This window comes from Crocuta crocuta, unplaced genomic scaffold (genome assembly GCF_008692635.1).
Source record: "Crocuta crocuta isolate KB4526 unplaced genomic scaffold, BGI_CrCroc_1.0 scaffold290, whole genome shotgun sequence".
Classification (NCBI taxonomy): Eukaryota; Metazoa; Chordata; class Mammalia; order Carnivora; family Hyaenidae; genus Crocuta; species Crocuta crocuta.
The window spans coordinates 6,253,134-6,268,789 of NW_027527429.1; the positions used below are offsets into that span (position 1 = coordinate 6,253,134).

The window sequence follows — 15,656 nt, forward strand, 5'->3', positions numbered from 1 at the left end:
AGCTTTTACTTTCCAAAAAGCTCTAGGCTCTCCCCATATGTCAGGAAGGCATCTAAGAACACTTACTTGCCCGGGCGCCTGGGTGGCTCAGTCGGTTAAGCGTCCGACTTCAGCTCAGGTCATGATCTCATGGTTTGTGGGTTCGAGCCCTGCATCAGGCTCTGTGCTGACAGCTAGCTCAGACCCTGGAATCTGCTTCAGATTCTATATCTCCCTCTCTCTCTCTCTCTGACCTCCCCTGCTCACACTGTCTCTCTATCTCTCTCAGAAATAAATAAAAACCTTAAAAAAAAAAAAAAGAACACTTACTTGCCTTATGTCAGAAGTCAACATGCTTTTTCAATAAAGGGTCAGGTAGCAAGTATATAAGCCTAAAGGGCCACATACATCTCCATCTAGTATTCTTTGTTGTTGCCGTTTTTAATATGTCCTTGAAAATATAAAACCCATTCTTAGCTCCGGGCCATATAAAAAACAGGTCTCTGGGCAGATTTGGTCTACTGGCTATTGTTGGCAGATCTCGGGTTCAGAGCTGTGGGAAAGAGCAGGGTGCAGAGGTGGGAGAATATGGGTTTCTTCCTGGACTGTCCTTTCAACTCTGTGTCCTTTTTCTTTTTTAAGTTTATGTATTTATTTTTGAGAGGGGGGAAGAGAAAGTGCATGAGCAGGGAAGGGGCAGAGAGGGAGAGAGAATCCCAACCAGGTTCCACTCTGTCATCGCAGACAGAGCCCTACATGGGGCTCGATCTCGCCAACCATGAGATCATGGCCTGAGCCGAACTCAACAGTCAGATGCTTAACCGACTGATCAACCCAGGTGCCCCTCAGCTCTGTGTCTTCTTGGTCAAGGCTTTACCTGTTTCCACAGCAGGTACGTGTAGGTTGAGACTGGAAATGTCCAAGACTCATTCTACGATTCTATGACTGTCTCCAGAAGACCTAGCTAAACCTACGTCCTGTTGTTGCCAAGAATACACTCTGTCTTCATCCAAAGCCTCTGCATCATTCAGGACACCAGCCACTGACCCCCTCCCTGCCTGTCTACTCTGAGCCCGGCATCCCCTTCTTCAGGAAGCCCTCCCAGGTTGGCTCAAAGAGCCAAATGCATGAGAGAAGATTGCACACATAAGAACGATGTCTGTCCATGAAGAAACAGAGAAACCAAAGAGAAACAAAACCACCAACCTGAGACAGGACTCCCTTTTCCTTGCAGTTGGTCCCTCCAATGAAAACCATGTTGGGCATGACTGGTCTGGGATACTCGAACACAAAGTCATATCTTAACAGCCAAATGGAGCCCTTCCGATACAAGGTGGGTAAGTGCACATCTCTCTTGAGGATATTGGATGCGAGGTCTTCATACTTTGAATACAGAAGGTAGAATAAATAGGTCTCCAAGTAACTAACGAGGTAGTTGGCCACCCGTTGGGGGAAGGTCATCCGGTCTGAGAACTGAGTGTAGCATCTGGGAATGTAGGACCCAGGGTTTGGGCTTCTGCTGATCGCGTGCTCCAAGGAGCATGGGAAGCCCCTGAAGAGATATACGGAGGGCAGGCCCAGGTACTCTGCCAAGATCACCCCACAGGGTAGGGCTGGGTCTGTGAAGAGGACGTCGAATTTGCTCTCCTTGAGGAAACTCAGGGTGGCGGAGTCCCCCAGGAGGCTCTGGCAGTTGGTGAACCACATGTCAAGAATAATCATGCTATTCCTGTACTCCATCAGAGCAGCGCTCAGGAGCCCTTTCTCCACAAAGTGATTGTTTCCAAAAGATTGGAAACGGTTCTGCAGCTCTTCCTGGTCAAATGGCACTGGGTAGATTTTTCTCATGTAGTGTTTGGATTCTTTCAGAAGCAGATTGACCTCTGGCACCAGCACTACAATGTCATGCCCCTTCTCACTGAGGAACTCAACTATCTCCTTCATACTGAGCCAGTGGCTTCCATCCTGAGGGACCACCAGCAGCTTGTCAGCTACAACCTCACCCCAAAGCACTAAGAAGAAGACCCCTGCAGAAACTTTCTGAAATGCACGGAGGAGGCAGGCCATCTGAGGGGAATACAGGCAGCAACAAGAATAAATCACTTATGCTCTCTCGGCTTCGGGGCTGCAGGCTACTTTCCGTAAACTAACCAGAGCTCTTCATAGCCCTTGCCTACCTCTCCTTGCTCTGAATTTTGCCCTTTGTTTTAAAAGAACCTAAGTTAATATTTAACCATTTTCACACACATGGCGAACTTGAACCAATGGGACCCCTTACCAGCTTTCACCTGAGCTTCTAGTTTTATTTTTCTCCATCTCTCCACCATTGTGCCTCCCCTTCCCAAATGCAGTCGCGTGTTGAGGATAGTTTGGGAGGCCCCTGGAGGCTGGTGGCTGTCCTCCGTCCTGGGCTGTCTGGATTCCACAGCAAGATGACGATGTCTGTCGATGAATAGCTACTAGTGCTTCTCCACTTTCTCAGCTTTTCTCAGAAAGGAAGTGTCAACAGATGTCAAATTCACGATTTGCAACAACACCATGCAGCTGCCTGGTCCACGTCCTGGTGGCCTGGTTACCACAGCAACGGCTGGATTAGAAGGTGGGTTGCAGGAAGCTCAGAGTGCGTGGAAGAGTCTGATACAATCCTCCCACTCTGATCTTGGATAAACCACTGTTATTTGGAATTTTCTGTTCTATCAGAAGACAGAATCTAATCCTAAACATATGTGCCCTTGGGGTCCCTGGGTGGCTCAGTCGGTTAAGTGGCCGACTTTAGCTCAGGTCATGATCTCGCGGTTTGTGAGTTCGAGCCCCACGTCGGGCTCTGTGCTGACAGCTTGGAGCCTGAAGCCTGCTTCAGATTCTGTGTCTCCCTGTCTCTCTGCCCATCCTCTGCGCGCTCTCTCTCTCTCTCTCTCAAAAATAAATAAACATTAAAAAAAAGATATGCGCTCTAAAGCCATAATTCCCACTTTGACCGTGGTTAAAAGCAGAAACTCTGACGTCCACCTACTCCTTTCCTGTGGAGCAACCCCACCGCCCTGTGCCGAAATTCCCCCTTCTCTCCCACGGACGTCGCACCTGTCTCTCCCCCAGGGAGCTGTGAGAATTAGTGAAGTGTGGGTGCCCAGAACAGGTCCCTCAGAGGGGCTCCCTCCGGCTGTCATCAGGCAGCTGGGTCCTATGTGATATGAACAAAGGGGCACCCTGGTGGTCAGACGGTAGCCCCTAAATCGTCTCAGCGAGTGAAAGACGCAGTTCTACACCACGAACGCAAGAGCATAGGAGAAATAAGAGGGGACGGAAGAGGTGGTGGTGAAATTGAAAGGGAAGAAAATATAGGAATATACAACGGGAAGGCAGCAGCTGACAAGGTATCTGATGGCCCCAATGGACCAGCCAGCGCCTGCAGACCACCCTCTGGCTTGCAAAATGGTTTCCCATTGTCCTAGCGTCCTAGGGCTGATGCAACAGAGCACCACACGCTGCGTGGCCCAAACCACAGAAACTTCAGAGGCCGAAGTCTGAGACCGAGGCCTCGGCAGGGCTGAGTCCTTCTGGAGGCTCTGAGGCAGAATCGGTGCCCCTCTCCTAGCTTCTGGCGGTTTGCTGGCCACAAGGCATATGAGGACATCACCTCCTCTCTATCTGCACGTTCACCCTTCTCTCTGTGTACGTCTGTGTCCAAATGTCCCCTTTTCGTTAGGACACCAAACACGGGGTTAGCGCTCACCCCCAGTGATCTCACCTTAACAGCTAACGTATTTCCAAATTAGGTCACATTCTGCCGGGGGTGCTGGGTGTTAGGATTTCAACATACCCTTCAGGGAACACGAGTTAACCTGTAACACCTGTCTATCATGTCACAAAATATGAACCCTCAAATACAGTTCGTCCTTGTACAGGTGAGAAACTGAGGCTTACTGCCCACAGAAAGGACAATTTTTTGTTAACTTCCGCAGCTCAGAGGGAAATACAGAACTGGACCCTTCTAGATCTGCCATTCTCAAACCTTCCTGTCTTAGGATGCTTTTACTCTCTTAGCAATGATGGAAGACTCCCCCAAATTTTTGTTTGTGTGGCTCATGCCTATCCAGATGAACTGTTTTAGAAATTAAAACTGACATATATAAAAAAGACTTCTTCATTCATTTAGGATAACAAGAATGAGCCCATTACAGGTTAACATGGCTGACATCTTTTATGGAAAGAAAAAATACCACTGTTTCCCAAAACAAATGAAAAATTGGTCAGAAGCATGACATTGTTTTACATAGTTTGCAAGCAAGTCCCTTTAATGTCTGGCTTCATAGACCACAGCGGGACACTGCTACCCACTCCCATTAGATGCGGTCAGCAGTTCACCATGCATCATGGAGCCTCTGGAAAACTCCACTGTCCCATTGTGATAAGACAAAATGGAAAAAGCAGAAATGTCTTAGTATTATTACAAAATTGTTTGACCTTGAGGACTCCTAAAAGGGCCTCAGGGATCCCTCGGTTTCCACAATTTAAGAATCACTATTCCAGGGACGCCTGGGTGGCTGAGTCTGTTAAGTGACCCACTTTGGCTCAGGTCACAATCTCACGGTTCGTGAGTTCAAGCCCCACATCAGGCTCTGTGCTGACAGCTCTGAGCCTGGAGCCTGCTTCAGATTCTGTGTCTCCCTCTCTCTCTGCCCTGTCCCTGCTCACGCTCTGTCTCTCTCTGTCTCTCAAAAAATAAATAAGCGTTTAAAAAAAAAATGAATTACTGTTCTGGATCAGGGGATGGCAGGGACTACATTTTTTTGTTCTCTGCTGTATGTCCAGCGCTAGAAGAATGCCAAGCACACAGTAGGTTCTCAATAAGCGTTTGCAGATGAATGCACCAGCTTTTGGTTTGCCTACCTGTTTTATTGCAACATTTCACTTTTCTTTTTCTTTTCAAGTGGTGAGAATTCACACATGAAATTTAAAGAACCATGTGCTCTTTTTTGGGAAGAAACTGGTCAATGACATTATGAGCAGGTAACCAGGCCCTTGCCTTTAGGAGATTCAGATTCTCAGTGTAGGCAGCACGCGGTGAGAGGCCTGGGGTCTCACCAGCCCTGCCACCTGTCAGCCCCACACATGACGCACATCTTGACGGAGATCCAGAGAGAAAGGGTCATGTTTATCCTGCCTGATATATCACGTGGCTGAGGGAGGTGCAAGAGCATGACGGATGTGGAAACCAGGCTCTCTGAGCGCAAGGTGATTCCTGGCTTGGCTAGAGCACACTCGCCCAGAGCTAGTCACGCACAGCTAGCCCGCACACAAGGGCTTGTCATAACCCATGCCTGTTGGCTCAGGAGGCATGTTGCGGCCTAGGAAAGAAAAAGCCTGAGGAGTGGCTTGCAAGGGACCTTCCCAAGCACAGGACTGGCCCCAGAAACTCAGCCAAGATGCAAATTAATGGCAACCTCGCAGAGGGGGGACCGAGCAGGGTTTCCCACTCACAATGATCAGAGTCAGGAGGGTGACAGCAATCAGACTGCGAGATGCTTACAAAGTGAGCACAGAGCAGACGGCTCAGAGGCTGGAGCCTGCCTCAGATTCTGTGTCTCCCTCTCTCTCTGCCCCTCCCCTGCTCATGCTCTGTCTCTCTCTCTTGAAAATAAAAACATTAAACAATTAAAAAAAAAAAGTGAGCACAGAGCAGGTGCGTCCCTCCAGGCGGGCAGGGGCGAGGCAGGTCCTCACTAAGAGCAGTACATCGAGAGGCAGAGAAGCTGAATGAAGTAAGCAAGCAAGCCACCTGTGGAGATGGGGGGAGGGCGGGGGGAGAGGCGAGATGTGCTACAAACCTCAGATGCTTCATACGAGACCCCGCTTCTGCGCAGGACCTTGGCCTGGGCCCTTCCTAGCAGAGCCCTGTTCTGCTCTTTGTGTTGCTAAACACAAAGCTGGGGGAGAAGCACAGGACTTGGGGGGGGGGGAGCGTTCTCTTTCCCAGCGGGTCCACAGGAGCATGCATTGGAGGCAGGAGATGAAGGAAAGGAACTAACCCCACTTAGCAAAACATCACCAGAGAGACGTCTCACAAATTAAGAAAGCTTCAGGGGCGCCTAGGGGGCTCAGTCTGTTGAGTGTCCAACTTCAGCTCAGATCATGATCTCGCAGTTCATGAGTTCGAGCCCCACATCTGGCTAGCTGCTGTCAGCACAGAGCCTGCCTCAGATCCTCTGCCCTCACCCCCTTCCTGCCCCTCCCCCATTCGTGCCCGCTGTCTCTCTCTTAAAAATAAATAAAACATTAAAAAAAAAAAAAAGAGGGGTGCCTGGGTGGCTTAGTCGGTTAAGCGTCCGACTTTCGCTTAGGTCATGATCTCGCAGTTCATGGGTTCGAGCCCCGCGTCGGGCTCTGTGCTGACTGCCAGCTCAGAGCCTGGAGCCTGTTTCAGTCTGTGACTCCCTCTCTCTCTGACCCTCCCCTGCTCACGCTGTCTCTCTCTCTCTCCCCTAAGAAATAAATAAAACATTAAAAAAAAAAAGAAAGAAAGAAAGCTTGGGGCTCCTGGGTGGCTCAGTTGGTTGGGTGTCTGACTTCGACTCAGGTCGTGATCTCACGGTTCATGGGTTCGAGCCCCATGTCAGGTTCTGTGCTGACAGCTCAGAGCCTGGAGCCTGCTTCAGATTCTGTGTCTCCCTCTCTTTCTGCCCTCCCCTGCTCATGCTCTGTCTCTCTGTCTCTCTCTCTCTCTCAATATAAATATTTAAAAAAAAAAAGAAAGAAAGCTTTAGAAAACATTTCTCTTCCTTCTTCTGAGATCTGACTCTTTCTAAGAATGTGTGTACATGCAGGGCAATGGGAAGAAGAATCTAGTGTGTCTACCAGTCCCAATGGTGTGGTGACCTTAAGGGTGAGCTGCCCTGGAGGCCAGGCCTGCCCTGGGCAGTGCTGTGGAGGTCGATGTGCCCTCAGGCATCACGGAGTGTCCAGGGGAAGGTCAATCTCTTCTCAGGGATTCCTGCAGACCCAACAGCTAAGCGAGGGACATGTATCAGCAGAGAGTAAGAGGCAGATCCTGGGACGAAACCTGAGATTTCCCAAAAAGTCAGCAGAGGACACCTGGCATTTTGAGTAGAGAGGAGTCGTAAAGGTATGCATGGAGGTAATGAGGAGATAGGAGTGGGGGGGGGGTGTTAGAAAGCCTGCGCTTTGAATTACCCACAAGCCCAGACCTACAAGATTTAAAAGCACCTGCAAAGTGCGTGGGACCTAAAAAAAAAAAAAAAAAAAAAGACATTTGCCGAATGCAGAACACCAAAATAGCAAAATCAAATTAACAAATGTTTCATTCAATAACTACAAATATACCTCCATGTAGGATCCTGGGACCGTTTAACCAATCGAATAGGGTGTGGGGTGGGAGCTGCAGAAAATCAGTGCTCCGTGCCCAGGTCCTGGAGCAGGCTCACCATGGTCAAGTCTGAATCTCCATGGGTGGGACAGGACAGTCCAGAGAGGTATGGCGTCTCGGGGGGACTTGTCCTACTGTAAGGGCTGTGTCTGTGATGGCCCAGGGAGGTTCCCACCGACATGGGTGGTGGTCCCAGAAGCTGGGAGCAGAGGGGAGGGGCTCGGGCCACTAATTAGCCATGACAAAGGGACTACTCAGAGGACACAGACAATAAGACTTTCACATGCCTGCATTTACTAGATTAAGAGACCCTCGAACGCAGGGAGAAGGGGGAAGAACATGCCTGGGTCCCGAACATTAAAGACCTCATGATAGGTGGCTTCACACCACCCCTGCTTCTCTGCTTGGCACGCTCTTCCCCCGCTCCTCCTGGACTGCTCCTCCTCAGCCTGCAAGGCTCCCAATCACTAGTTCTCTTTAAACCCTTTACTCCCAAAGTATGTTTCAGGATTTGTAACTCACCCATGTCCACCTGCCCTACTGGGCCAGCAAGCCACATACACAGAAGGACCTTTTGTGATCGTTAAATAATTTTAAAAAGAAGGATGGGGGCGTGTGATTCTGTAACACCACAAAACCAACAGATGTCATGTCCACTGAGTGATTTAGAAGCCATGGGGTGTATTGGGGCGCCTGGGTGGCTCAGTCGGTTAAGCATCTGACTTCGGCTCAGGTCATGATCTCACGGTTCATGGGTTCGAGCCTCCCATCGGGCTCTGTGCTGACAGCTCAGAGCCTGGAGCCTGCTTTGGATTCTGTGTCTCCCTCTCTCTCTGCCCCACCTCTGCTCGTACTTTGTCTCTCAAAAATGAATAAATGTGAAAAAAAAATTTTTAATTTAGAAGCCATGGAGTGTAAGTCAAGCCTGGCCTCGGCAGAGTTCACCGCATGTAACATTCCCCAAAGACTGCAGCCAGAACGTTTCCTGAGAAGTTTCCAGTCTGCACAGGGAGGTAGTCAAGCATAAATGTTGGGCACGTGGGCTCTAACATCAGAACGTCTGGGCTCAGAGTCCGTGTACACAAACGTTCACAGCAGCATTGCTCTCTGTAGCCATCACGTGGAAACAACCAAATGTCCATCAACTGGTAAATGAACAAACCAAATGTGATTCCATGGGGCCCCTGGGGGGCTCAGTCAGTTAGTTAAGCATCTGACTTTGGCTGAGGTCATGATCTCATGGTCCGTGAGATCGAGCCCTGTGTCAGGCTCTGTGCTGACAGCTCAGAGCCTGGAGCCTGCTTCTGATTCTGTGTCTCCCCCTCTCTCCGCCCCTCCCCTGCTCACACTCTGTTTCTCTCTCTCTCAAAAATGAATAAAACATTAAAAATAAATTTTAAAAAATGTAATTCCATACAACGGAATATTATTCAGCTGTAAAAAGGAATGAAGTACTGATTCGTGTTATAAAATGGATGAATCTTAAGAACTAAGCGAAAGAAGCCAGTCACAAAGGACCATGTACTGCGTGATTCCACTTCTGTGAAACGTCAGAATAGGGAAATCCACAGAGACAGAAGGTAGGTGGGTGGTTGCTGGGGTCTGGGGATGAGAGTGACTGCCAAGGAGGCAGGGCATTCCATTTGGAGGTGAGGAAATGACCTGGAATTAGACAGAGGTGATGATTGCTCATATCTATGAAAATACTGAAGACCACTGAAAAGTACATTTTTAAAGAGCAAACTTTACGGTACATGAATCGTATCTCAATTAAAAAAAAAAAAAATAGAGCATCTGTGTTCAAGTGGGTGCTTCCTCACCTCCTACAGGTGTGGCCATGGGCAGGCCACTCAACCTCTCTGTGCCTCAGTTTCATTATCTGCCAAACAAGGCGAATAGTCATACCAATGTTCACTCGCTTTGTAATATTTAATTTGGAACCTCTCCCTAAGGGGACAGTCCACCCATTTGAGGCTTAATTCATGAGAGGCTCCCAACAAGAGGGGGTTATTGACATCTGATCATGTGCTTGATCATACGGTTAACATTAATATCATGGAGGCTGGACATAATCCATGCTGGGATTTGTGCATGTGACCCACCCAATTACGGCTATCACTGATTCTTTACCGCATACCAGGCAATCTACGTGCATTGTTGCATTTAATCTGGAAAAGAGCTCTGAGCAGCGGTACTACTTTGTTCCTATTTTGCCTCTTTAGAAACTACAGTTCTTACCCAAGCTTACATCGCTGCTCAGCGAAAGGGCTGGTGGGTGTATGAAACCAGGCTGGGATGGTTCCAGAAATCGTGCTCAAACCCTGTATACCGTGAGTCCTCCTGAAGTCCTCGGTGCTTAGACCATGCTGGGGATTTGAGCTTCACTGCCTCGCTTATTAACTACGCACAGCCACCAGACATGAGTCAGCCAGGACATGTCCTTTTGCGCAGAGCCCTAGAGGCAGGGCTCCAGGGGAGCAGGTGATACAGACAGGAAAGACATGAGTGGGAAAGGGAACAGAATAGAGAGAAGAGGAGTGGAGGATGCGAAACGAGAAATGTCGACAGAGGGATTTTTGTGAAATCTGTGTGCCTATCAGCTGAGGTCCTCTGGTCCATTATAAGCTAGATAAGATTGAGTTGAACACCCATTCAACACCATGTCAAGAGCCCCATCGTGTCCCAATCAGAGTGTAACCTTCTGACACCTGTGTGCAGCTTCTGCTATCTTCTCTTCTCTGTCTTCTAGATATTCTTTTTTGTTTTTTCAACTCAAACATAGGACCCAGCCCCTTGAGGCCATCCCGAAGCAACTGTAAATGCCAGGCTGTTTCCCATTGCAAAACTTCGATGAAGATCAAGAGTCCCTAAGGAGGGAGCACGCAGAAAACTACTTAAAAGCACAAGTCTAGAGGGGCGCCTGGATGGCTCAGTCAGTTAAACATCCGGCTCTTGGTTTCATATTAGGTCGTGATCTCATGGTTTATGGGTTCGAACCCCACCTTAGGCTCCGTGCTGACAGTGCAGAGCCAGCTTGGGATTCTTTTTCTGCCCCTCCCCTGCTCTCTCTCTCTCTCTCTTTTTAAATAAATAAACTTGAAAAAGTTTTTTAAGCACAAATAGATCCTCTCCCTAAAAAGCCTCTTAGCCACCAGCGATTTCTCACTTCTGTGACCCGCATTGGGGACCAGTCTGCTCTGCTCCATTCCTTAACACCGGGAGGTCTCAGAGAGCAGAAGGGAATCTTTGGAAAGTGGTTTGGCTAAAACATAGGAAACAGAGAAGCATTTGGCCCCATCCCATCCTGCAAGGTGCTTTGTGCTCATAACGGGAGGCTGAAAGTCCACAGCCTGATATAGGACTTTCAGGAGGAGGAGCCTTTCCTCCTCTTGAACAGTCTTCTGAAGCCAAGATCATCGAGCTCACCCCTCTTCTCCAGCTGTGTTTTCATTCATCTAACAGATGTGCTACAGGCACCAGGCTGAGCGCTGGGGACAGGGTAATGGAAAAGCTTAGATGCGGTTCCTGCCCTTGCGAAGGTTACAGCACAGAGAGGTGTAATAGACACTATACTGAGTCGTCAAAGAGCTTGTTACTTGCCACTGCGATAAGAATGTAAAGGGGATAGCAGGCCTGAGATAGGGTGGAGCATGGGGGTGTGAGCGAGTGGAAGCAGGCAGTGTGGCTGGAACATGAAGAAGGAAAGGGATACGGGGAGAAACAGGCAGAGGTTAGATGACACAGAGCTTGGTCAGTGGTGCCAACCATGCCTGGGATCCCCAAGTCCGTACCAAAAGGCCATGGGCTAACACACGCCCAATCTAACCAGTGCTTGGTCACCTGGTCTTGGGTCCCTTGGGACTGCTGGGAAGCCAAAACGGACACATGACAATGTGACTTTCTTGAAGAGTCAGATATGGGGTGCTTTCCGATGTGATGCAAGACAAAGTACACCGTACTGGAGAGGAAGCATGCCTGTCAAACAGTGGAATCCATCAAAGCCACGCCGACTTCCAGTTTCCAGGAAGAGCTTACACACCACCGCCAGAGAGTGATCAGCAAACTAGAAGAGGGGTCATCCTCCAGGATGCTGACCCAGTTTCTACAAAAAGTCACAGAAGTTTTGAAAAGGGAGGGAACGGTTACAGATTAACAGAGCGTTAGAAGAAATGATGCAAGGTAGGAAGCTATGTGTATCCTGCTCAAACAAATCAGCCTTTGAAAGACATGGTTTCTCTCTCTCTCTTTTTTGTAAAATTTTTATGTTTATTTATTTTTGAGAGAAAGACAGAGTGTGAGCAGGGGAGGGGCAGAGAGAGAGGGAGACACAGAATCCGAAGCAGGCTCCAGACTCCGAGTTGTCAGCACAGAGCCCGACATGGGGCTCAAACCCACAGACCATGAGTGAGATCATGACCTGAGCCGGAGTCGGACACTAAACCGATTAAGCCAGCCAGGTGCCCCCATGGTTTCTCTTTTTAAGAACATTTCAGTCAGGGGCACCTGAGTTGCTCAGTCAGTTGAGGTCTGACTTCAGCTCAGGTCATGATCTTGCCATTCACAAGTCCAAACCCCCCCATCAGGCTTTGTGCTGACAGCTCAGAGCCTGGAGCCTACTTCTGATTCTGTGCTCCTTCTTTCTCTGCCCGTCCCCCACTAGAACTCTGTCTCTCTAAATAAATAAATAAATAAATAAATAAACCTTAAAAATAAAAATAAAAGAAGAACATTTTGGTCAAATTCGCATGACCTTAATTTCTTCATAATCATTTTGAAGCTTACAATTTGGTAGCATTTGGTACAGTTGCAGGGCTGTGCAGTCCTACCCATATCTACTTCCAGGACATTTTCATCAGCCCGAAAGGAAACCTCTTCTCATCCAATGGCCATTCCCCATTCACCCCTCCCCTGAGCCTTTGGCGACCCCGCATCTGTTTTCTATCTCTATAGATTTGCTTATTCTGGATCTTTCACACAAATGGAAACACAGTACAAATGGCCTTTTGTGTCTGGGTTCCTTCATTTAGCCTTACAGTTTCAGTGTCCAACTGCATTATAGCACGTCGCAGATCCTCATTTGTTGTTGCGGCTGAAAAATATTCCACCGTCTAAATAGACCACATTTTGCTTATCCACTCACCAGTTGAAGGGCATTGGGTTGTTTCCACCTTCTCATTGTGATGAATAGTGCCGCTCTGAAGAGAAACCTTTTTGTTTCTGTACCCGTTTTTAATTCTTTAGATACACCCCCAGGAGCAGAATTACTGGGTCATATGGTAATTCCATGTTTCACTTATAGGAGAGCCTCCAAACTGCTTTCCACAGCAGCTCCACCATTTTACATTCCCACCAGTAGTGTCTGAGGATTCCAATTTCTCCACACGCCTGCCAATACTTGTTTTCCCTTTTTTTTTTAGGTATAGCCATCCTATCAGATATGAATTGGTATCTTTTTGTGATACTGATTTACATTTCTCTAGCACCTAAAGATGAGTATCTTCTCATGTGCTTGTTGGCCATTTAAATATCTTCTTTGGAGAAATGTCTATTCAAGGTCTTCGTCCATTTTTTAATTGGGTTGTTTGAGTTCTTTGTCTACTTTGGATACCAGAATCTTACCAAATACGTGATTTGCAAATATTTTCTCCCATTCCGTGGGGTGCCTTTTCACTCTCTTGATAGTGTCCTTCAATGTATAAAAGTTCTTCAGCTTGATGAAGTCCAGTTTATCAATTTGTTTGTTTCTTGTACTGTTGGTGTTTCACTTAAGAAACCATTGCCAAATCTAAGGTCATGAAGATTTAGTCCAATGTTTTCTTCTAAGAGTTTTATAGTTTTACCTTTTATACTTAGGTCTTTGATCCATCTTACTTTTTATATATGATGTGAGGAAAGGGTCTAACCTCATTCTTTTGTCTGCGGATACCCAGTTGTCCCATCAATGTGTGTTGAAGAGATGATGCTTCCACCATTGCACAATTTTAAGACCTTTGTCAAAAGTCAGGTGGCCACAGATATATAGGTGTATTTCTAAATTTGTAATTCAATTCCATTTATCTATATCTAGAAAACATTTTTTGAGACAATTGGGGAAATCTAATTATAGCCTGGAAGTTAGATAATATTAAAGAATTATTGATGTTGTTAGCTGTGGTAATGAAATTGCAGTTATATAATTTAAAAATTTTCCTTATTTTTTATATTTAGTGAAGTCTCTAGGAACAACCTGTCAAGAACTTCCTTTAAAAAAATAACAGTCAAGAGACACCTGGGTGGCTCGGTCAGTTGAGCATCTGACTTCAGCTTGAGTCATGATCTTACAGTTCATGAGCTTGAGCTCCACATCAAATGCATTGCCATTAGCATGGAGCCTGGTTCGAATCCTCCTTCCCTGTCTTTCTTCCTCTCCCTTGCTTGTGCTCTCTCAAAAATAAATAAACATTTAAAAAAAATAACAGTCAAAAATTGTTAAGAAAGAAAAAAAGGGATAGATGAGTCAATACAGCAAAATATTGAAAAGTATTGATCCAGGAATGGACATATGGTTGTTTGTTTCTCTACAGTCTTTCCTGTGCATGTTTGAAAACTTGATGATAGAAAGTTGAAAAAAATAATCTTGGTGAGATGTGCTGGGTTTCCCACTAACAGATAAACTTGAATTTGAATTTTGGCAGATAAACTTGAATTTTAATTTTGGAATGAAGCCAGAAGCTGAGAGAAATGGAGAAGCATGGATCTTTTATGGCTGTGTAAACTCATCCTGTTTCCAGTTCTCCAGAGCTGGAACCACTACCCTGATTTGTGTAGGCTGAGCCTGAATCCTTTTCAGCTGGACCCACTAATCAATTCTGTTGGAACTCACCAAAAATTGAAAAACACTGGAAATGATTTTTTTCCCCATTAAAACTATTTTAATGTTCTCCTGAATGATGATCTACTATCCTTGTTATTTAGTTACATCCTTGAATACAATTCCCCTGAACAGACTAAAGGAGATTTTGCTATAGGAGACTCAGGAAAATCCCCCTCATGGGGCCCGAGGCACGGCATGCAGGCACATACACACAAACCCAAATACATACATGCATAACACACAGTGTCATCAGGCTTTGTTTCCTTCTGTGGAACAGATGAGGTCCAAACTATGACTCTTGTTCTCAAGCAACATATGACAAACAATGTCCCTTTTCTGAGAGACAGCCTGGCCCTCTGAAACATGGCAGGAGAAATATACAGTGTCCACAGGTCTTTTGATGAAAACTTACTTTTGCAGTTATGCTGTATCCAATGCTCTTTGGTTTTTTTTTTCTTTTTTACTGTTTGTTTATATTTGAAAGAGAGACAGACAGACAGACAGTGTGCAAGCAGGGCAGGGGCAGAGAGAGAGACACACACAGAATCTGAAGCAAGCTCCAGGCTCTGAGCTGTCAGCACAGAGCCCCATGCAGTACTTGAACTCATGAGCAGTGAGATCATGACCTGAGCTGAAGTCAGACACTCAACCGACTAATGTACCCAAGCATCCCCAAGGCTCTTTGTTAAAGGGCCCTCCTTGAGATCGGACTTCCTCTTTAAGAATTCTATGGGGCACCTGGGTAGCTCAGTTGGTTAAGCATCCGACTCTTGGTTTTGGCTCAGGTCATGATCTCAGTGTTTCATGAATTTGTTGGGTCCTGTGCTGACTCTGTGGAGCCTGCTTGGGACTCTCTCCCTCTCCCTGCCCCTCCCCTACTCACACCGTCTGTCTCTCTCAAAATAAATACATACACTTAAAAATTAAAGAAAAAAGAATTCTTACTTTGGGGTGCCTGGCTGGCTTAGTCAGTAGAGCATGTGACTCTTGATCTTGGGATTGTGAGTTCAAACCCCATGTTGGGCATAAAGCAAGGATTATACCTATTTTAAATACATATTTATAAATATTTTAAATAAAAAATTTATTTAAAAATAAAATATATATTTAAAATATAAATATATAAATTTATATTTATAAATACATGCTTTAAAATAAAGCATGTATACCTATATTAGTATATTATATGTAAAATATAATATATTTATAAATACATGCTTCTATTTTATACATATAAATATCTTTCATGTATATATATCCTCTAATAGATATATAAAGCCATATATATTTCAGATACCTTTATAAATATGTATAACCATAGACAAAACTATATATGATTCAATACATTTTATAGATCTCCATACAATAGGGAGCTATAAAATAATATATGGCTTTATGCGTCTCTAAACCCCTCTGAGCGACCCAGTTCAGCACTGGCTG

The 15,656-nt window shown here is 46.3% G+C and overlaps 1 protein-coding gene and 1 long non-coding RNA gene across 2 annotated transcripts; one reads left to right on the forward strand and one right to left on the reverse strand.

Annotated features, from left to right (window-relative positions):
- Positions 1-526: 526 nt before the first annotated feature.
- Positions 527-2,046, reverse strand: LOC144226968 (UDP-glucuronosyltransferase 1A6-like). The gene is made up of 2 exons (XM_077758471.1): positions 1,186-2,046; positions 527-532 (listed from the first exon to the last, which is right to left on the reverse strand). The coding sequence occupies exons 1-2, from the start codon at positions 2,044-2,046 to the stop codon at positions 527-529; spliced, it is 867 nt and encodes a 288-aa protein (XP_077614597.1).
- A 328-nt stretch (positions 2,047-2,374) lies between these two features.
- Positions 2,375-14,290, forward strand: LOC144227276 (uncharacterized). The gene is made up of 2 exons (XR_013333897.1): positions 2,375-2,578; positions 14,038-14,290. It is a non-coding gene; the product is annotated as an uncharacterized LOC144227276 (long non-coding RNA).
- The last annotated feature ends 1,366 nt before the right edge of the window (positions 14,291-15,656 follow it).